Genomic DNA, 23608 nt, shown 5'->3' with positions numbered 1-23608 from the left:
TTCAGTACGTCAATTTCACTATCAGCTACATGAAAGAACCTTACGCACTTAACTGACTATGGAATTTTATGAAGACTGCTAAAGTAATAATCACGAGTGCGCGTTTAAGAGATATCCGGTAAGTGCACTTTGTATACTTCAGTTCTCAAATGGGAAATGGGAAGAAATGGATATTTTGATAGGAAATCATAAATTGTACTTTGAAACTTGCTGCTGACCTACACACTATAAGTTCCTTTTGATAGAGTTGTTGTCTTATGTCCAAAAAATTGTTGACGATATTACAGATCCTTACACTGATAAAAAATATGTTCTAAAATCAAGATTTTGGTCTCAGAACTAAGATTTTTCGTCTAAAAAATGCGTCGAAAACATAAAATTCGTAAATTAAGAAAACATATCTTAGTTTCAAATACATTTCAAATAAGACCATGTTCTTATTTTAAGAATAAATGTTCTTAAAATGAAAATCAAGAAATAAAAATAATAAAAATTATATTTAGAATTTTTTTCAGTGCACCAGATAAATAAAATTATTACCAGTTATAGCAAAAATTTGCACAAATTTTTAATTAAATCAATACTTATAATAATTTTTGCGAAAATGAGATATGTTTAACAACGGAAATACTTTGAAATTTTGTTACTATGCTGAATACATTTATATATTAACTGCTTTATCACCAAATTTAAAAATGCTGACATGTGACATAAAATCAAAACAGGATGAAACAAAAACTCAGGAGAGATTTTATTGGTGGACTTTAGGTGGTCTTTAAGATAAGGCCATATATCAACTAGAGCCGTAATTATAAGTATGCACACACATTTTGTATCTATTGATATGTAATTGTGTGCATTTGTTAGTTCATTCGATAAGACGAGTTTAGTGTTGTTTACTTGATCAAGTTCAAGGAGTGTTGAGCAAAATATTTCTTTAATATTCATAGCCCAAATTACAATGGTAACCTTTTGTTAAAATTGAATTGAATAAATTGATGGAAAATAGTTTAATTATTAAGCTAAAATAGAAATTTTTCAAATATTTTTTTTCTATTTTAATTAATACAGTCGTACATTACTATAACTAACAGCAGTATAAATTATAGTAAAAATAAACCGAAAATTCCATTTGAAAACTTTGATTTATAAGAAACTATTAACAGTTCCAATAATTTATTTTATGAAATAAAGGGATATTTTAGTAAATTTAGAGAAGCTTTAGTGTAAAAACTAGTGCATTTAAATTCAAAATATATTTAAATAAACATTAATTAAAAAATAAGTATTATATTAAGTATGTTCATACATTTGTCGTCTCTAAATCGTCATCTAAAACTGATCAATTAGCGAGTGAACACTGTAACAGAAATAACTTGTAAATGTTTGACCAAAAAAAATGTCCGATTGAAAAGCCAAGGTCAGGGATAGTATAGGGTGGGGGAAGGGTATGAAGACGGGCAAATTCAAAGTCACAATTCGTTTGTCCACTTTCAATTAAATTGTAAACTATGTGTGTGTGTGTGTAGGAACGCGATTCTTAAGTGCCGTTGTGTGTGTGTGTGTGTTTGTGTGTGTGTGCCGCCAAATCGCCATGGAATGAATGCATGCAATTATTTAGAAGGCAAAAGCGGCGTTTGCTTTAAAAATAAAATAAAATAAAATAAAATAAAATAGAAAAGAAATGGTTCATTAAAAGGTCCGTTTATTGTACCACATAACAGAAAAGTAGAGCCAACATTGACGTAACGAATTGCAAATACCCTGGCAATGCTTTCGAAACACAACAGAGCGAATCTCACTTAAAAAATAAACAAGACAAAACTCATTTTTCTTTCTTTCTTTTCTTTTTTTGTTGTTGTTGTTTGTCAATTGCCGTCAGGCGAATCGAACATTTGTCTTATAAATACTTTCAGAGTGTTTGAAGTGCTGCCAATATCTCTGCTCTCTGGTCATGTGACTATTTAATACACTTTAAAACAAATTATTTGAGCCAGAAAGTATTAACTAATATTTTAATTATAAATTACAGCTAAATTTGTTAAAAAATTAAACATTTTTGTATTAAACAATGTTAATTTATTTTTCTTAATTATAATTTATCAATTTGTTTATTTAATAACTATTATTGTGTTTTTTTTTAAATGTTTCGTTACAAAACATTGGGCTCCGACTTTTTGAAAAAAATTCATTCAAACTGAAACTGCTTAAAATTATAGAGGATTCAAGATCTAAATACTAGTCACATAAATTTAATATTAAATCTCTTAAATTCATTTTTTTAATTTTTAATTTTCTATTCTTTACAACTTTTTTTTAAAAATCTGTTATCTTTTACATAATATTTTTCTTTTTTTTAAATGTTTACAAAACATTGGGCTCCGACTTTTTTAAAAAAATTCATTCAAACTGAAACTGCTTAAAATTATAGAGGATTCAAGATATAAATATTAGTCACATAAATTTAAAGTTAAATCTTTTATATTCATTTTTTAAATTTTAAATTTTCTATTCATTACTACTTTTTTTTAAATCTGTTATCTTTTACATAATATTTTACTCTACTTCGGTGTACTCTACTGTCAAATTGCCGCAAATATCTAAAAAATTAAATTTTAATAACAACTAATTTATTTTTAATTCATTCAACCTTTTTTGATAGCCTTTTCTGTTTCTTATAGAGAAACTTCGCTGTAGTATTTTTGCCTTATGTTGTAAGTCAAACTTTTCACAAATTTGAACTGCTTCTGGTATACTTTCACTGCCTGACAAATTGTCGTATACCCTGGAGTACCCTAACTTCGGTGGCATCAACAATGCCTCCTCCTCAGCTGATGCCCTGCCGATGCGATCTTGGCATCAGCTGAGTGACAACCTGTTGGACAGCCGCTCAATTGGACGCACGTTACGTTGCGGTAGCGTGAGCAATTCATTGGGTAAGGGGGAATGCGGGTGTACCAAAAAGTAAGAAACCGGTTCGGGCATTAGAACGGATTCCGTTGGGCAGTGCGTAAAATGATCTTGAACGTGTTGGGCGACGTCACAAATATTTTGGTCATGAGGCAGCCCACGGATGTGGCAAAGAACGCCGTAAAATGTAAAGAGTGGAGAGTGGAAAGGAGGGAGAAGAGTGTGTGGTGGGGCGGGGGAGATAAAGTGAGACAAGAGCCAAAATGGTGACCGCAATAAGTTACGGCGTCACGATTACGGCAGAGGCGACAGAAGGCAGAAGGCAGCGACAGCGCCAAGTTAAATTCAGATGGCAGCAGCAGCGACGACAGCAGCAGCGGCAGCGGTGGCAGAGACGTTGGCAGCGACGGTGGCAGCGACGTCAGCGTCAATGCGAGCCGGCTGTGAATATGGCACCGTCAGTCTTGATGATTTCGTGAAGCGATTAACACACGCTGCGTTCTGAGCCATAAACCGAAAGTCTTGAACGGATTCGTAACCGCACAGCGGCCAATAACAACAACAACAACAATTCATGACACATATTGGCAACAAGGAGTTTGAAAAAAAGGAGAGCAAGTGCAACAACAACAACAACAACAATAAAAAGAACAATGCCTGCAATTTATTGCAGATGCCAATAAAAATAAATCATTAACAAAGAAACAGAAAAAAATAAATTAAAAACCCGCCAAAAGAATTTACGAAATTACGCGTCCATTTATATTGCTCGCCGTCTCGTGCATTGACCGAGTTCTAGCCGCTGCAGCAGCAACAACAGCAACAGCAACAACAGCAACAGCAACAACGACAGCAACAACATCAACAGCAACAACATGGATGCAGAGGTGTGTAGAGTGTTTGTTTAGCTTATGTACTGTTGTGTGCGTGCCAAATAATAAAAAAAAAACCAAAATCATGAAAATAACATTTAAATTTGTCTTCGAATTTTTACCATTTTTTTTTTTTCGTTTAATTACGAATGAATTTCTTTATCGAAATTAATTCAGATTATTTTTTTCTGTGTATTTTTAAAACAATAATACCTTTGCAAGTTTATGTAAATATTTATATAAATGTTTATTTTACGACAAAACTAGTTGTGTTCGATTCCCATACGAAAATCTCGAAATGCAACTTCATTTTCATTTTCCAAACGCAAATTCAAGTGCAAAAACAGCGTCAGCAGCAGCAGCAGCAACAACAACAATAGCAAACGTAACAACAACAACAATTATCATAATAATAACAACAGCAACAACAACAACATTTAGCAGCATTCGTAGAGTCGCAGCTGTTGCACATGTCAACAGAGGCGTCGTTTTTTAGGGGCATTAATTATTTTTTAGCTACTTAGGCAGTCAGCTCTCTATTTATATATCTCATGCTTAAAGTGATATATTCAGTTCATTGTTTCTTATATGATGAAACTTAATTTAAGCAAATTAGTAATTACTTTTATTTTTTTTTTTCGTTACAAAAGTGAAAGATAAATAACATTATTTAAGGAGAAGCGGTTTTTAATAAGACATGTATAAGAAAAGTTAGGCACGGTGTTAACATATATATTAATACAAATTTATAAATTATTTATTTATTTTAAAATAATTTATTGCAAGTATATTTAAGATACATTGCATAAGATATAACTTTGCTCAGAGAATACTCTCACTGTAGATGTAATGATTTATGTAATTTTACTTAAATATTCTGAAGCTCTTGTTCTATAAGCGTAATATTGGAAAAAATATTATAATTATTCTGGACAGAATATCTGTCTTTGATAAAATATAAAAATAAGTATACTAATTATACGAACATTGATGACAATGTAATAAAAGCTTTCTACTCAAAAAAAAAGAAAGGATATTGACCTTATAAGCTTAAAAAGATTTGAAAACATTATATATATATTTTTATTTTTTTAAATAAGCATATAAATACATACTTTTTATGAAATGTACACACATAATCAAAGCTGTTGCAAATGGATTGTTTATTAATTTACCAGCTGTTAAAAGTCAAATTCCACATCGAATTTGTCATTGTAAAACGCACAAATATATTGATATACAATTCAAATATAGTCAATTATTACATTGCTCTTTAGATTTGTTACATCCAAAAAAAATTTCTTAAATCTACTTCGTAAACGCATCAAAGTTTTCAAGAAAAACGATACAAACAAATGATCACATTTATTAAAAAGCTTACATATGTAAGTATATATAGATATGTATATATATGTATATGACCAATATGGGGCCTGCCACGCGTTACACCTGCGTTACACATATCTTGACAATATTTTATATCCCAAACAAACCAGAGATACAAGTTCATAAAGTGTGCCGTACACATTTCTGTGTAGTTATTTTAAAAGTGCACAAACCGTGTGTAAAGAATTGGCAACAAGAGTAAATATGCAAAGAGTTTTCATTAAGTAATATATTCTACATTCAAATGAATGACACAGTGATAATTTTTATCTTGAATCAAGGCTACAAGCCTCCAAAATTTTGTTATAGGTTCGGTTCGGCGGTTCGAGCCATAGAGCAAGATATCGGTTCGGTTCGCGAATTGGTTTAGATACCCAAGATTTGGGTTCGAAGTTCGAGCCTTGGTTCACTTTTATACAAAAAAATATTTTTTTTGTACACATTTTTGTCTACATTTTGAACTAATTAAATTAAAAAAAAAAAAAAACAAATTTTGATGATAAATTAAATTTATTTGAAGATTTAAATATGACTTATTTTAATCCGAAGTCTCAAATAATTGCGTAATATTAAAAAACCACAAAATTAATGTAATTATTTTTTTTTTCGAAACGAACCTTTTATTTTAGAAAGCGGTTCGGCTTAGGTTAGGGTTCGCAAAGTAAATAATTTCCAGGGTTCGGTTCATAATCGGTTCAGGCTGCTTAAAAACCCAAACCGAACCGGTTCTACGAGGTTCGGTTCAGAACCGGCTTGCAGCCTTGATCTTAATTATTATAAATATCACAAATTTAACATAAAGCTTTTTTTTTAATAATTAAATTAATCAAGTTCTATGTTATTATCATCCTTATTTGTACAAATATTACTATTTATTGTATCTTAGCATTAATTTTAGTTGACAATATGAACTGAGTTCCACCAAGCTTACTTATAGTAATCCTGATTCTAAGTACTAAAGCTCGTAATATTTAAAGCACATATATATCTTTAAGCTACAGACATTAGTATACATACATATACAGATGCTATTACTCGTCAGAGTGCAATTTAAATCTTAGATTTTTTTGTTATTGTCAAATGCAATTATCTGTTAATAAAATATTATAGTTTAGAATTACAAGCTATCAAGCAAGTTAAAGCATTTAATCTAATAATACTGAACGCTGCCATAAAACAAAAATTCAGTTGAATTACAATTAAAATAAAATATACTTAATATAGCAATGCAAAAAAAATATACTTTTAAATACTATAGATACTTAATAAATATTTGCATCATTTTGTCAAAAGTACATTTCCTTAATAAATCTTGTCTTGAATTTCTGGCAAATGATATTTTGATCATTATTAATGATAAGAGAATGTAGCGAACATTGAACCCAATCCCCCCACCCCCCATTGGCCATGTCCATCCCCCCCGTTGCAGAGTGACAACGGTAAACGGTACACCACTGTTTCAAGTGCTGAAAACCTTGACGTGCATGGAAAATTTCCACTCAAAGACATTGAATTGACTTGAATAAGGCTGCGTCAAATGAAATCAAAAGAATATGTCTGTATGTACATACATATATCACAGCATTTATGGTGTGCAGAGCCCTTTCTCTCCATTTCCCCCCTCTTAGATCACGCAAATACTTAATACGAGTACAATAAATGCGTGGGAGAATTTTCGTGAGACGTGTGAGTGATCGCACTAGGAAGTACGAGCATATTCCATTCGGCTTATCATAGGGTATTTTTCCTTAACATAGTTTGACCAACATTTCAACCATCTTAATGACACCTGTTATTGTTTTGATGTTGGGCGAGAAAAAAATAATAAAAAATAATAATTAGTAAGCAACAACAGAATTTATAACGCCAGCGTTTAAGTGTTTTTAGTAGCTGTCGATAAGCGTCACTAAAGTGCTGTCTAGATTTACACAAGGTGCTTATAAAGCCCAGAGACCCAGTTCTTAGCCAACCCCCTTGCAGTCCCCCAAAATGTTTTTTTTTTTTGTTTTTTTTATATCATATCGCACTGCATTGTTGTGGCACTCGAGCGTATCACTTGTCATATGGCGTCACATTATCGGCCCTGTTTTCGCCTTCAGTTCGAGCACCGATCCTCATCAATTATACGACACGTTGTACCGCAATCTTAATGGGGGGACAATTGCTTTCAAATAATTCGCTTATAATTTTTGTAATTTATTAATGAATTTCACATGCTAATCTAAATTCAATGTGGTCTTTAAAACAAATATATATTTATGTCTATAAACAATTTCCGCTGTACGAGCACTACATTTCCCGCTATAAATTATAACTAAAAATTTGCTTGGTTCTCATAGAAAAATATATTGTCTTTAATTTGTAGACTCTACTTAATTTTCATAATAAATGCAATAATCATTAGAATATGTAAATTAGTCTTTAAGATGAGAAATATATATACGTATTTTAAATAGCCTTTTAAATACCTTCTGTCAGCTCTTAGACACTTTATTTTACAAGGAATGCTCTTGCTGAAAGTCGACTTAAAGATACTCCGTACTCATTTCAATACTTTACTGTTGAATAATTTACTGTTCTTTAATTTTAGTAAAGTTTATGGCTACAAAAAGAGTTGGGGACAGTGTGATAAAAGATAATCTATATTAAGAATATATTATAATAAGAATATACCTATAAAATGCTCTTAGTTTCGAATTAGATTCGCATTAAAGGGTATACATCATTAGATATTTGTAAGCATTCATTAAACTGTCATAAAATATGAGTCACACATTACTGAAATTAAATTTAAGTTAGTAGGACAGAAAAAATCATTTCATTTCAAATTAAAGCCTAATTATAAACAATATCTATCAAAAATGTAAATAGCTATCAGTCTTTAAAGCTGTAATAAATGTTTATATACTCTTGCACATGTTGTTGAACTAAATGCAGTCATGCTTATGATAGCATTATCATTAAAATGACATGCACAGATAGATAGTATCCATGAGATACATATATTTACATGCAACGCCAATTGAATAATCTCGTTTGTTTTATTTTTTATTTTTTTTACATTTCAATGAAACTGTTTGGGTTTTTTGCTTTTTATTGGATGTACCTTGAGCTGTGCACGGGGAAGTTATTTAATTGTTGCTGTTGTTGCTCTGATTTGTGCTATTTATATAGTTCTAATATATTTGTACAAATAACAATGCTTTGTAGGTACGACAATTAAAGTTGTTAAATTAATTAGTTTGCAGTCAATTGTGTTAAAATAATCAGCATTTGTTTGTTTGAATTCACTTAACTGCGTTCTCTCTCATTTTATGATAAGAGGAAAAAACCCAACACTATTCAAATCATAAATCTTGGCCAAGTATCGTAAATATCATAAAAGTATTTATCGTTTTGACAGTCAATGTTCGCATAATACAATAATAAATTGTAAGCATCCTCATATAGCAAGCTTTACTGTACTTTAGATATATCTACATTTCCCTATTGAAATCGCTTCAACTAAAAAAACCTGTTTTTCCGTGTCGTGATTAAACTAAGCACTTAATGGAAATATTTGTGAATTTACGATGTTCATCAGTTTTATGTGATTAACCACAACAAAGTGGGGGAATCATAGGAAACAGAGTTTTAGTTGTTAAGAGGTCTGATATAGATATCAGGAAGGATTCTTTTATATATAAATTTTATTCAAGTTAAGACAACTACAACTTGCATATAAAATAATATTTAGTTGTGTTGAGTATTAATAATTATTATGGTTTATTTAAAAAACTCTTATCTGCTGATTGAAATCAATATAAATGTTTCGAGACCGGAATTATTTGCCAAAAATCAGGCAATTAAACGTCATCAACTGTGTGTTCGCCTCTGACAATTGAAACACTTGCTAAAGTTCAGAAAACATCAACGATATAAAATGATATCTATAGCATTGCTTTTCTTTTCACCCAACCAATTACCCCCAAAACAAATACCCAATCCACTGTAAAACAAAAAAGGCGCCAAACATCCCACAGGCAGCAGCCCAAAGCAATTCCAACCAAGGCAGCAACTCCAATAATTCTAAAATGCCGCCAAGATCAGCACAGGAAACTGACGGAGCAACAGCAACAACAACAACAGCAGCAGCTACTCCAAAGCAACCCGCAGATGATGAGGGGGAATACCATCCACCCACAAGGTATGGCTAATGGAATGCACTAACAACAACCAAGCCAAACTAACAAAAACCAAAAAAAAAAAAAAATACCAAAATTACCCAAAATCCTATTTTAACTCCCAATCTGCATGATAACATCTATTGAAATAGACTAGCACGGTATAAGGATGACCTTTCTAAAAAGCTAACAACTGTCTTCAATAATAATCCCAAGTGAATACCAAAAAAATACCGAAATCCTATTTAAACTCCCAATCTGCATGATAACATCTATTGAAATAGACTAACACGGTATAAGGATGACCTTTCTAAAAAGCTAACAACTGTCTTCAATAATAATCCCAAGTGAAGCAAAATTTAACAAAAAAAAAAAAAAAAAAAAAACAGTGTAACTAACTCCTGCTAAATTCATCCTGATTTTTACCCGGAAATTAACTTAAAGTCTAGCCCGAAAAAAAACAAATGTATCCTGAACTCAACTGCAACTTATACTTGTTATCCCATGGACCTTATGACTGTAGGACCTTCGGACTTTAGGACCTAATTCAACTGCACCACAGTCTACTTCAACCCACTAAAACTTTCTGTATATACCTGAAACTGTTCAATTTACTAATTTCAGAAATTTCGACTGACTTACATAGATTTTCGAAAATATTCTGAAGATTAACACCTATAAATATGAAAAACAAACAATCAGAATTATACCTCAGTCAACTACAAACCAAAGGACTTACGACCTTACTAGAGTTATAATCCAATTAATTCACACCTTTCACAAAGTGCTGAAACTGCCATATCTATTAGTATAGGAAATAATCTATATTAAAATGAATTCAAATGAATTCCAGAACAGCTGAATTTTATTTCTGCCGACGAATGAAATTTAGAACCAATCAAATTCCTAAAATGCTCTAAAAATCAAAAGAGATTAACCAATACATTTTGGGAAATTAGAACCTATCCCGATTCCAACATCATTGACTTGGTTCAAATAACCAACAATTCCTTTCAAATTTCGAGAAATGTTTGATAATATGAACCGATTTGGAACTAACTGAACTGTAACAGAGTTCACTTAAAATTCGCCCTGTTTAAAAAATTTAACATTTAGGACCATCAAAACTTAATTTCCCGGGCTTAATTATGGATAAGTTCCCAGCACACTAACGCAATCTAACCTACAATACTCCTTGAGTTCCCAGCTCAAAAATACATAACCTAACAAACTAAACTTAATCCAGATGAAAAACGATAACATATTGAAAAACAATATGAGATATGATACAAAATGATGATTTATAAAAAAAAAAATGCAGCTACCTGGAGACGATTGTACATCTGTTCAAGGGCAACATTGGACCCGGACTCTTTGCCATGGGAGATGCGTTCAAGAATGGCGGATTGATAGTGGCGCCAATTCTAACAATTGTCATCGCTGTCATCTGTATACATTGCCAGCATGTGCTCGTTGCCTGCTCCAAAAAGATGCGAGATTTGCGGGGTGATGAAGTGTGTGCCGATTATGCGGTCACTGTGGAGCAATGCTTTGAGAATGGACCAATTAAGTTAAGGGGCTGGTCCCGCACCATGGGACGACTGGTGGATGTCTTCATTTGTGTCACTCAGCTGGGATTCTGTTGCATCTACTTTGTGTTCATTAGCACGAATGTGAAGCAGGTGAGTTGAACAGTTGGAGAGATGCGTTGAATCTAAACTGATTGCTCCTCCTACTCTCATCTGACTTCACATGGAAGATTCTGTACGCTTATGGCATTGATATGAATGTCCATCTGGTGATGTTGTTGGCCTTTGCTCCCGTGCTGTTAAGCTCCTTGATAACGAATCTCAAATGGTTGACGCCAGTATCGTTGATAGCCAATGTTTGCATGATCCTTGGATTGGCAATAACATTATATTATGCATTAAAGGATGGCCTGCCGGAGATTGCGGAACGCGCCTACTGGACGAATGGCTCCAAGCTGGCTCTCTTCTTCGGCACCGCCATCTTTGCCTTCGAGGGCATCGCTCTGGTGATGCCACTGAAGAATGCCATGCGTAAGCCTCGACAGTTTGAGAGTACACTGGGTGTGCTCAATGTTGGCATGTTTCTTGTCTCCGTCATGTTCATGTTTGCCGGATCCGTTGGCTATATGAAATGGGGCGAACAAGTTGGCGGCAGTTTAACACTCAATCTTGGCAATACCATGTGAGCAAAGCGATCGATGCCTTTACTATATCTTATCAATTTGAAGATGCTACTTGCAATTCAATCTTTAGCCTGGCACAAGCGGTCAAACTGATGGTCTCCATGGGCGTCCTACTCGGCTATCCGCTGCAGTTCTTTGTCGCCGTCCAGGTCATGTGGCCGAGCACCAAACAAATGTGCGGCATCGAGGGACGCTCTCTCGCCGGTGAGCTGATCTTTCGCACACTTCTCGTGGTCGTAACCCGTAAGTAGCCTGAGTGTAATGAGTAACCCACAATTACACTAGGCAACAAATTTGGACTTTTTTCTTCTGAACTGAACCAAAACGACTTTTTTGGATAGATATGGGGCACCAATTAAATAATAATTAGTTATCCTAAATGCATATTCTATCATATTGGCTACAATGTCTCATAAAACTAAAAAGTTTTTCTTACTAAGACTTGATTTTCGCCCGATCGCTATGACAGCTATATGATGTAGTGGTCCGATTTAAACAAACTTTGAACAGGATATATTAAACCAAGTTTTATGTATATTCTATCTGTTTGGTTGCGATATCTCAAAAAACAAAAAGTTGTTCATACTAAGACATGATTTTCACCCGATCGGTCCTATGACAGCTATATAATATAGTGGTCCGATCTGAACCAACTTTGGACAGGATATAGAAAACCAAGTCATATGCTTATTGTATCAGTCTGCTTTAGATATCTCATAAAACAAAAAAGTTTTTCATACTAAAACTTGATTTTCAACCGATTGTTCCTATGGGCGTTATATGATATAGTGATCCGATTCAAAATAGAAACAAAGTTGACTTGCCTGCAATATAGAGGAATCTACATACCAAATTTGGTGTCACTAGCTTTTAAATTGTTCTTATAATTTGGATATGAAATTTTTTTTTCGATTTGTGGGCGACAAGGGGGGCGTGGCCGAATTTTGAAACAAACATGATCTGCTTGCAATATAGAGGAACCTACATACCAAGTTTGGTGTCTCTATCTCTAATAGTCTCTGAGATCTAGGCGCTCATACAGACGGACAGACAGACAGACGGACAGACGGACATTGCTATATCGACTCGGCTATTGATGCTGATCAAGAATATATATACTTTATGGGGTCTGCATCGCCTCCTTCTCCGTGTTACACACATATTCGTTAAAACAAAACCAATAGACCCCTGTACTTTTTTAAGTACGGGGTCTAAAAAGGATAAATTTTAAAAAATTCTAAAAAAAAAAACTCTGTTATAGCAAAATAAAAAATGTTTTTCGTCATATGGGGCCCCACATCTATCCAAAAAAGTTAGTTTGGTTCAGTTCAGATTTTTGCTGTTGCCTAGTGTTATCGATGATTGGCTGTGTTTAATCCCTCAAACAACAATATAAATGTAGTGGCAATTGCGGAACTTGTGCCTGCCTTGGGACTATTCATCTCTCTGATCGGAGCACTATGCTCCACAACATTGGCGCTCGTCTTTCCGCCGGTCATCGAGCTAATTGCCTGCAGTGAACCCAACAAGGGACCGGGCATCTGGATTTGTGCGAAGAATCTCATCATATTGGTGCTGGCACTACTGGGTTTCTTCACCGGCTCTTACGAGAGCCTCAGGCATATTATCAAACACTTTGGCGAGGAGGAAGTACATTAAAATATATATCTCGAATAGCAACAACCGAACTTATCAAATATCTTAAATTTAATACATACATATATCACTGATATATGAAAATTATTTAAAAACTAGTTGTAAATTGCCTCCTTTTGTCTAAGTTTTTTTTTTTTTTTTTAGACAATTATATTATAATATTTTTTTTAAGTGTAAATAAATCATGAGATGTCTTCTTGCCGTCTGCCAAAAGCGATTAATTGTTTTACTATGTTCTTCAATTTCTAAGCCTTCAACTTTGCTGTATTTCAAGTGTCTGTGCTTTATTTTCTTAAGTAAGTACATTATGATATAAATAGTTCAGTTTTATTAACTTGACTAACACATTTTGTCAACAACAATATATAAATTATGGCTGTAATATAAACAAACAACAACAGCACTGCAAATTCACTGCTTCGAGTCGAGACGCTGAACACAAATAAGTTATATCATTTAAAGTTACTAACCAAGCTTTGAATTGTGATTGAAACGGCTTATAGTAAAACTATTTTACAATTTGAAAACAGACAAAGCTCATAGGAAAGCTACAGTCGAAGAAACTCGACTTTGTGAGACCCTGTACCTATTTTATAAAAACTCATTGCGTTGTTGCTCTCTTCTTCTTCTGCTGCGTAAAATAGTTTCTGCCCATTTAAAATGACAAAAAACTGCCTGATGAATCCTGTAATATATATATGTATATATAGATAAATAAGCAATAACTTGTCCAATATAATTAAATTCACGAAAACCCTTTCATTCAGAACATAAAAACTTTAATACTTTCCAAACTGCAGCCATTTATTGGCATTATCATTAACTAATTTAATTCCTAATCTTTGTATTTAATTAATACGATTTCGTTATCGTTCTGCGAAAGCTTTTTATGGGTACAGGAAACAGATGGAAGTCAAGCGATCGATTGCTAACATTTCAATTGGCATGCTCCCGGAATTCCATGCTTTATATGACATACGAATATGAGTACAATGGGACAATTGATAAGCCTCAAAAATTAATCTAATACGAAAGAAATCTATCTAATCGAAATCGTTTTACCATTGATGGCGGACTGCCCTCCAATTGGATCACAACAAAAATCAAATCACAGAGTGCTCGACTACGGGATACCCTATGCACATTTGCAAGACGCGACAAAATATGTTTAAATGCTCATAAAAATTATGAAAAAAATATATTTATTGAATGTGTTTTGTGCTTAATATCCGCATTTAATGAAATGTACAGTTTTTTTTTATTTTTTAATAAGAATTCTATGCCAAATAAGCACTTCATTCAATTTAGAATATAAAAAAATATTTAGTACAGTTAGAGATAGTGGTAGGAATCATGTTTTCCAAAGCTTAGGTTCTTATTAATAACATAGTATTGCCGGTGTATATATTTTTTCTTTAAATTTAATTATAAACAAGCAAATTAGAATTTAGTACAAAGAACCTACTTACCAAATTCGGTGTCTGAAGCTCTTGTAGTTTCATAGATCGTATTGGCTTTTAATACTGATCAAGAATATATATATATTCCAGATAGGATCTGAGATACTTACATTAAATTATTTTACAATCTGTTGCATATTTTTCGAAATAATATTTACAAGATATCGTAGATGGAAATGTGAATCGATCTGTTGTTGCATTGTTAGATTAATGGTGCTTCCGTTAAGCATTTGACCAGTGACTTATATAATCGAATTGTGCAATTCCGTAAACATCGATCAATAGATCGATCGATCGACCGAACGAACGAACGAATCATCATTGATTGTCTCTCAATGAGCGTTATATGAAAGAGTCCAAATGGCAAGTTGTGAATTCGATGCAATTCATTTAACTGGCGCTACACACAACTAATATTAACAACAACAATGATAGCAACAACAACTATCAATAAGAGCTGCAAATTTGCACAAATAAACAGAGAGAAGGGGGCGTGGCAGGTGTAACCATCACGAACTTGTTGCGCTTTAAAATTCATGCTCATGAATTTAATATTTTATTCGTCATATGTATCATCCACTTCCATAACAGTATGTCAATTCCATATTTTCCCCAAACTTCACTCCTCCCTAGATCGTTGTGGCTTCCCCATTTTGCTGTTGTTGATTCCGATGTTTTGCTTTGTCGTTCGATCGGCACGTGCATAAATTGCTCATACGCCGCGTTGTACGGCAATTCCTTGAACTTGCGACGTGATGGACCTTCTACAAAAGCCACCATTGTCATGATTTTATTCTATTTTAATTTCTATTTCCATCCGCTTACTCCGCTGTCCCCTCCCCTACCGTAAATTCCAAACCCTTATGTAAAATATGCACTGGTTTATTTTGGTTTCTCCGAAGCGCATGAAGATGTTTTATAATAGTTACGCGGACCGCGGAATATGGCCTGACATAACTCTGACAAACTAATCGATATGAATAGACAGCTAAATTTTCTGCAAATACCGTACGTCATGAATTTTACATATGACGTACATGTATTTGACTTTCTTTTTGTTTAAATTGTCAAGATTTAGGTAATAGCATTTTACAAAAAGATATATTTTTCTCCAGTATTCAAATAAATAATTTTGATATTAATATTAATATTATATATTCTGGTAACATTCATCGATTAACTTTTTTATGTTGAGCTATAAATATTCATTTGGATACTTTTTAAACTTTTAAATATTAAACATTATTTAAATTTCATCATTACAAATTTGTTTGAAGCCGAATAATTTGTAGTTCTTTTTATTTTCATCATATGTGTACATTTTAAGCATTTCAATAAAATTAATTTTTAAATTCGGTTTGATTTAACTAGCTAAATAGCTATCATAGGAAGGAACAGTCGAAAAATAAGATTTTAAATGAAAATCTCCTTGCTTTTCAAATTTAAGTATGTATAAATACGCTATTTAAAAAAATAATTAAATGAATAAATCCGCCAGTTTCTTAGATCTAAACCATTTTTCGGTATTTAACATAATGCATACCCTATAAAAGTACGAATTATTTAAGGCAGCACACGAAAACTTTAATTGTTTATCTTCTGACATTGTCGACTGTTGTTCAACTTAAATCAAGATGAATGTCCAAAGTGTCGAAACGATAAGCCACAACAATTAGTTGGCTAAAATGCGAATTGAACAGCTTTTCGCATTGATAAGAAACCTATATGTCAACTTCAGAGCTAAGTAATCAGTGCAATGAGCAATTAAAATGAAAATTTAAAATTTGCAAGCTGCATTAAACAAAACAGGGTATAACAAAAAGGTGTATGGTAACTCTGAAATGACATTTTCCGTGCTTCAATACCCTGTACTCAATTTCTAAACGAGCATAATAAAGTTGTGTAACTGATTTCAAAATGTGTCATTTTATATATATAAAAAAAGCATATTTCTAATCAGTGTCTTACAGAGAAAATGTTAAATATATTTATTATATTTCAAATTTAGTTAAAATACCCTTTTCGCTCATCAAAAAATAATTATATAATTTAATATAAATAAAATAAAATAGTTTGAATATTTAAATAAATATAAAAATGTTTAGCATAATAATTGAAATGTGAAAATGTAGTTGTGTCTAGTGCATAAATTTATAAGATATTAAAATTAAAAAAAAAAAAAGAATTAAAATTAAAAATATTTCCTTTATAATTTCTAGATCATATGTTATGAAAGCGAAGTAGAATGCCAGCAGGGTATCTGATAGTCATGCACTCTCGACTGCAGACCTTTGTTCACTCACACACACATACGTGACGCATTCGTCGCAGTCGCACGCTTCTCTTGGCCAATTCGAATATTGAGAATTGAGTCTGGTTTGAGTTCTTGACGCGTCAACACGTTTTTTTTTAAATCGTTAAACGCCCGCGTAACACTTGGCAACTTTTTCGAAAACGATAAACCAAAGCAAAATTAATCGAAACATTTGGTGTACATTTCTTTTAACTCGGTCACTCACTTTTATTTATATTTTACTATAAATAAAAGGTACATATTGATTTCAATATTGTATTTGTTCACGGTAGTTTTTTATGTGATTTGTACAGATAGAGCTTATCTTTATCTATAAATATAAATGTGTGCTATCTTATATGTGCTCGGAGTATTTGTGGATTGATTATTGTCAACCTTACATCAATTGTCTACTTGTACTACATACATATATAAATTAACACTCAACAGTTGCAAGTCTAACAACTCAAAAAACTAAGAGCCACAATAAATAAATCAATTGAAAAACAAAAACGTTATTTTCTGTTAACATATGACTGTAAAACTTTCAACATTATCATTAGTTTTAACAGTCAATTTGGCATACGTAATTTACGATTATTTGCAAATAATATTACTTAGTTCGAAATTTGCACATTTCCCACATTAATCAGAGTCTATCTTGCTGATAAACAAGATTTATGAAGACCAATAAATCATATATTAATAATAATTAACCCACAAATGTGGACCAATAAAAAACCAATTCTTATGGGTTATTTATTTTAATAAAGTCATATCGAAGAAGCATCCGGTGCTATAAAATATTTTATGATCTTTAATAAACTCCAATAAAATGGGGAATTTATGAAAATGCCTAGTTATGATTTTTAAAAAAAAAGCAATTACGTTTTGACTGTAAATAGTTGCTATAATTAGTATAATTAGTAAATGGCAATACCTTAAAAAAAGGTGTAAGCTATTCCAAAATTATATATTCTCAAAATTAGCTTTAAATTGTAAATAAATATCATTAAAGTTTTGTTGTACGCGTAACGTGTTTAAGTTATTTCAAAATATTGAAAAAGACTGTTTCAATTGAGCTTTCAACTGTTGATATTGTTTCGGATTTGAAACTTTTTTATAGTCTTTGGATGTGTCACAATATCTGTTTTGATAAACAATTACACATTTTGTGCAAATTAAATTCCAGCAAATTAAAAAAAAAAATTAACTGGAGTGTGCTTGCAAAACCTGAAAAATACTCGCTTCAATTATAAAAAGTAATTTGCTAAATAAAAAATACAAATATATAAAGAAAATGTATATGTACATACATACATATGTACATATAATGCATTCATGTGACAAATATACTAAGTAAATATATATGGATAATGTATTGAGTTTATTGCGCATATGCAATCGGCTTACTGGGGTTAACACTCCAGCTTGTGTGTGTGTGTGTGAGTGTGTGCGTGTGAGTGTGTGCAATGTGAACACACCTCGCTTCCCTTGCCCCTTCTCCAGCTTTAACTCATATATGTACTTGTCGGTTTATCCGCTAATCTAAGGCACCGTTAAATTTGCTTTGCTTTTAACTCTGCTTTTACTTTCGCATTTGTTTCACTTGCCGTCTTCGTCTATGTCTTTTTTTTTTCTTTTTGCATTCAAATTAATTGTGGATTTATTTTCAAGGCGGCCACATGCATAATGCATAAAATATTTGTAAATTTTGTAAAATATTAAATTAAATATAAATTAAATTTAAAAATTAAATTAAAAATTAATTTATTGTAACTAACACGACAAAAAAATAAACATTTTACCGCTACCGCTTTAGAAGCAGCAACAAGAACAACGCAACCAGGAAAAGGCCATCGAAGCTGGCGCAATGGGCAGAGTATTAAATATAACAAATCCAAATCAGCAGAAGCTGGAACAACAACAGCAACAGGAGGCACAGCAAACGGAGAAGCAGCCGAATGGAGATGATGTGGAAAGTACAGTGAAGCGTCGACATGCGACAACCGTGCTGGAAGCATGCATACATCTATTCAAGGGCAGCGTCGGTGCGGGTCTCTTTGCCATGGGCGATTGCTTTAAAAATGGCGGCTTAATCGGCTCCACATTGATGCTACCCATTATAGCCATCATGTGTGTCCACTGCGAACGACTGCTCATTAACGGCTCCAAGGTAGCCGTATCTAAAACGCCAGGTGCCATCTTCTACGACTATCCGGAAACGGTGGAGAAGTGCTTCGAGTATGGACCGCGACCTCTTCGGTGCATGTCACGTGCCATGAAGCTCATTGTCGAAATGTTTCTCTGTGTTACACAATTTGGATTTTGTGCCATTTACTTTGTGTTTATCACCGAAAATCTTTACCAGGTGAGTGTGTGTGCAACAACAACAACAAAATCACAAAAATAACAAATCAAACTTCAACTTTTTTTTGTTTTTTATACCCTGAGCCCATTTAAAATGGGCAAATAAGGGTATAATGTGTTTGGCACAATGTATGTAACAGGCAGAAGGGGGCGTGGCAGACCTCCCAAAGTATATACATTCTTGAGTTGATTGAGCCATATCCGTCTGTCTGTCCGTTCGTCTGTCTGTCCGTCTGTTTGAACGCGTCGATTTCAGAGACCATAAGCGCTAGAGACTTCAAACTTGGTATGTAGGTTCCTGGATACGGTACGCAGAGTAAGCTGTTTTTTTTCTTGGATCGGATCTCTATATCATATAACTGCCATAGGAACGATAGATCGAAAATGAAGTTTTAGTATGAAAAACTTCTTAGTTTTTTTAAATATCTCGACCAATCTGCCACAACATACATCTGGACTGGTATTAAACATTCTGCCCAAATTTGGTTCAAATCTGACCATTATATCATATAGCTGCCATAGAGACGCTCAGTCGAAAATCAAGTTTTAGTATGAAAAAGTTTTTTGGTTTTTGAGATATGTTAACCAAACTCATAGAATATGCATTTAAGTTGGTGTTATTTATCCTTACCAAATTTGGTACAGATCGGTTTCCTATATCGTATAGCTGTCATAGGAACAATCGGTCAAAAGTCAACTTTTAGTACAGAGTTCCTTGGCACAGGGTAACCTACTGTCGAGCGTGCTCGACTGTAACCGTTCACTTGTTTAGTTTTCAATTTTATATATATTATTAATATTGTATATACCAGGGACCATAACGGTTATGAATGAAAATTATAAAAAATTCAAAATTAAAAGTTGATTTCTATAAAAAAATTTATTTATAACTCTTTCTCGAGTTATAAATTTTATTAAATCATAATAAAATTGAGTAAATTGTTAATAGCAATTATCAGTTGAACATTGAGCCATTTAATCGTTTTCTTTAACTATTTGTAATTATTGCGCCATGATAAAGCAGTAATATTGAAATACTTATATTCCACAGGTTCTGCAACAGAATGGCATAGATATAAGCATGAGCATGGTAATGCTAATAACGCTGCTTCCGGCCATGATACCATCGTTGATGACGAACCTTAAGTATATATCGCCAGTGTCGATGGTAGCTAACTTTGCGCTGCTCTTTGGCCTAATTGCCACACTTACGATTGCCTTCTCCGAGGGACCGATGCCATCAATTAGCGAACGTAGTTATTTCACTGGTGGAACGCAACTATCGCTATTCTTTGGCACCGCTCTCTTCTCATATGAGGGCATTGCATTGGTTCTCCCTCTCCGCAATTCGATGGGAGAGCCGGCAAAATTTACCCATCGATTTGGGGTACTCAATGTAACCATGTTCTTTATCACAGCCATATTTATATTTACGGGATTTGTAAGTTACCTGCGTTGGGGCGATGATGTTGAAGGTAGCATTACTCTAAATCTGGAAGTGGAGAAGGTGTAAGTATTTATTATATTTTGTAGTCAGTGATTGCAAATAAGAGTAATGGGTTAAAAAATCAAAGCTAAACAAATGATCTGAATGAAAAAATCTTAGATACACTTTTTCGTTTTATTATAAAAAAAATAATAACTTTTGTTTTTTATCAATATTAAAAAAGATTAGAGTTTTGTTAAAAATATTCATTTATATTTCAAAAATTCAAATTATTTATTATTTGAAATTTTAATTATAAAAATTACCATAAATGTCAGAAGTACCAAAAAATTACAGTAACACAAAAATAAAATAATAATATTAACTCTTTTTTATTATTATTTTGTTTTTATATAAATTATAAAAGTTATGAATAATGGTATAATATTTTTTTTAATTACAAAATAACTTGAATTTCGAGATTCCAAAATGCTGAAAATACATAGAACACCAAAAAATTATTCTAAATAAAGGTAAAAAAAGAAAATTTTTTATTTTTTTATATATTTGGTATTTTTGTTATCGCTTAACGGTTTCTGTTTGACTCCTTCGTATTATAAAGATTTTCTGTTTATTTTCAGCATGTCGCAGGTCGTCAAAATTATAGCCGCTTTGGGCGTCTTCTTTGGATATCCAATTCAGTTCTTTGTCATGATGAAAATCATTTGGCCCCCAGTCAAACGGGGCTACAGCTGTGCCCAAAAGTATCCCATCACCATGCAGGTGATGTTGCGATTCATCATGGTCATGTTGACCTGTAAGTTTAACAAATTCTTCCAAAATTCAAACCAAATATTGTAAAGATTTGTTTCATTTGCAGTTGGTGTAGCTCTGGTCGTTCCTCAGCTGAGTCTATTTATCTCACTTATCGGTGCATTATGCTCCACATCACTGGCATTTGTTATACCAGTTCTCATTGATTTCGTAACTCGCACCCAGGAGCCCAAGGGCCTTGGCACCCTCATCTATCTGAAGAATATCGCTATATTGATTATTGCTCTGTTGGGAATTGTCACAGGCACGTATCAAAGTATTGTTGAGATTATAAATCAGTTTAAAGTTTAAATTGATCCATGAGATGTTCCTCTGCTTGCCAAGTATTGTATATTGTAAATATGATATAATCATGTGAATAGCTAGTAACTTTATATGGTCCTCGTACTTTAAGTTTAATATCTACACAATGTTTTTTTTTTCAATTTTTTGTTATTAATTTTAAGCTGTACCTGCCGTGCTTTTTTTGTATGTGGCGATAATGTTTAATTGTAATGTGTTATTTGGGCTTTCAAGAAAACGAAACAACGATATAAAAGCAAAAATATTTTTAATAAATGATTACAAATCGTCTTTAATTTGTTTGATTTAAATTTGGCGCCTAAAGTCCGAACACATTTTTGGCTTCAGCACGTTTAGCAACACTGTCGCGTTACAAGGCAGGGCTGCAACAACATTTTAACAGTCTTCAAATTGATTTAACAGTCGTTTTTAAAAACGATCTCCGGGACCAGATAAACTCTTCTCCATAAACTTCCTTTTGGCAAATGAGATCCACCATTTGTTGGGCTTGCCATCTGTGGTATCAAAGACCTTCTCCAGCAGTCTATTACCGGTCTCCTGGCGCAACTGCAGCAAATATTCACGCATTAAGTCGGGATTTTCGGGTTTCGCATAGACCGAGTTTAGCGGAAACCCGGCGTCACCAGGTAAATCAAACTTTGCAATCGCCATAGAGAAGAGATCCTGTTGACCCTGCTCCTTGCTTGTACATCGCTCCAGTCGCTTCAAGCATTCGGTTATATAGAGAGTTATATAGATAAGCACGCGATCCACTTCCGACTGCATGAAAAACACTGATTAGATATTACTACATCGAAATATGTACATACAAATGTACATTTGTTTGATTGGTCGGTGAAAAACCTACCTTGACTTCATATGTACGAAAGAAAACGTTCGCTTTGAAATAATACAGTGACTCATCAATGATGTCGTTATCAGTATTAATACTGGGCGCTGGCCCCCGTACTTTGGTTCGCAGCGGCAATATGGCCATATTACCCACTTTCCGCTGGAATTCTTCGATTTCCGAATGGTATGCCTACAAAACAAGACATCATTAAAAAACAAGAGTTCTATACTTTATGTTTTTAATTCAAATTCCGTTTTAGGTCGTTATTACTCATTTCGCATTTGTCATGCATTTAATGGCAATGCGATAAAATCACCTACTTACTGGCATTTTTGAATGGTGGTAATCAACTGAATTTCAACATTTAAGCTCACTGAATGCGTTTGTTTTTTTTTTTTATATATATTTTTATCACCAAAGTAAGACCACTTGTTGTTCTTTTTGCGCTAAACGTTTCAGCCCTGATAAAATCGATATGCGGCTATCGATACCTAAGCGCTGGAAAGTGAATTGCCGCCAACTTAGCCATTTTATAGCTAGCTCTGGCTAATTTCAAAGTTCGATGCTAGAAAAATGTAAGAATTATTATTAGCCGGAAATTTGGCTATTTTAAATATAAGTTCAGTTATGATTTGCTATTAGTATTTTTTCTAGAACCATGCACAAGCTCACGAAAAAATGATTTTTATCCAGTAACAGATATTTTTCCCTTCACAGTTGGCAGCACTAATTGCGCTTAAATCCTTGAACCAAGCCTGCCAGCCCGTTTTTTGTTGCGACATGACTATTAAAACCAGTTGGCAGCACTGAAACTACATTTGGAAATCAGCTGTGCCGTCTACGTATTAGCTATTTTTCGGATGTTTTCCAGCCAGAAATAGCTACTATTCC

General features: G+C 33.1%; 3 protein-coding genes across 3 annotated transcripts; 2 read left to right on the top strand and 1 right to left on the bottom strand.

Annotated features, from left to right (window-relative positions):
- Window positions 1–3636: 3636 nt before the first annotated feature.
- Window positions 3637–22120, top strand: LOC117794210 (proton-coupled amino acid transporter-like protein CG1139). The gene is made up of 5 exons (XM_034634761.1): window positions 3637–3797; window positions 18775–19323; window positions 20374–20831; window positions 21390–21565; window positions 21629–22120. Exons 1-5 carry the CDS (start codon window positions 3786–3788, stop codon window positions 21871–21873), a joined length of 1440 nt encoding a protein of 479 aa, XP_034490652.1. The 5' UTR covers window positions 3637–3785; the 3' UTR covers window positions 21874–22120.
- On the top strand, window positions 3638–13297 carry LOC117794215 (proton-coupled amino acid transporter 1). Its single transcript, XM_034634775.1, has 6 exons — window positions 3638–3797; window positions 9173–9354; window positions 10653–11013; window positions 11091–11542; window positions 11614–11786; window positions 12946–13297. The coding sequence occupies exons 1-6, from the start codon at window positions 3786–3788 to the stop codon at window positions 13200–13202; spliced, it is 1437 nt and encodes a 478-aa protein (XP_034490666.1). The 5' UTR covers window positions 3638–3785; the 3' UTR covers window positions 13203–13297.
- On the bottom strand, window positions 22116–23180 carry LOC117794222 (actin-related protein 2/3 complex subunit 3). Its single transcript, XM_034634784.1, has 3 exons — window positions 23042–23180; window positions 22733–22906; window positions 22116–22644 (listed from the first exon to the last, which is right to left on the bottom strand). Exons 1-3 carry the CDS (start codon window positions 23045–23047, stop codon window positions 22294–22296), a joined length of 531 nt encoding a protein of 176 aa, XP_034490675.1. The 5' UTR covers window positions 23048–23180; the 3' UTR covers window positions 22116–22293.
- Between the last annotated feature and the right edge of the window lie 428 nt (window positions 23181–23608).

Source organism: Drosophila innubila, chromosome X (assembly GCF_004354385.1).
Source record: "Drosophila innubila isolate TH190305 chromosome X, UK_Dinn_1.0, whole genome shotgun sequence".
Taxonomy (NCBI): Eukaryota; Metazoa; Arthropoda; class Insecta; order Diptera; family Drosophilidae; genus Drosophila; species Drosophila innubila.
Note: the sequence above shows the minus strand (reverse complement) of the source record. Positions and strands in the feature narration are given on the sequence as shown.

Excerpts from the sequence above, each read along its gene's own strand:
- LOC117794210 (XM_034634761.1), top strand. Across the intron at positions 20,832-21,389 it reads AATCTGGAAGTGGAGAAGGT|CATGTCGCAGGTCGTCAAAA; the intron begins GTAAGTATTTAT and ends GTTTATTTTCAG. Across the intron at positions 21,566-21,628 it reads CATCATGGTCATGTTGACCT|TTGGTGTAGCTCTGGTCGTT; the intron begins GTAAGTTTAACA and ends TTTCATTTGCAG.
- LOC117794215 (XM_034634775.1), top strand. Across the intron at positions 11,014-11,090 it reads TTAGCACGAATGTGAAGCAG|ATTCTGTACGCTTATGGCAT; the intron begins GTGAGTTGAACA and ends TTCACATGGAAG. Across the intron at positions 11,543-11,613 it reads CTCAATCTTGGCAATACCAT|CCTGGCACAAGCGGTCAAAC; the intron begins GTGAGCAAAGCG and ends TTCAATCTTTAG.
- LOC117794222 (XM_034634784.1), bottom strand. Across the intron at positions 22,645-22,732 it reads TTCGTACATATGAAGTCAAG|TCGGAAGTGGATCGCGTGCT; the intron begins GTAGGTTTTTCA and ends TTTTTCATGCAG.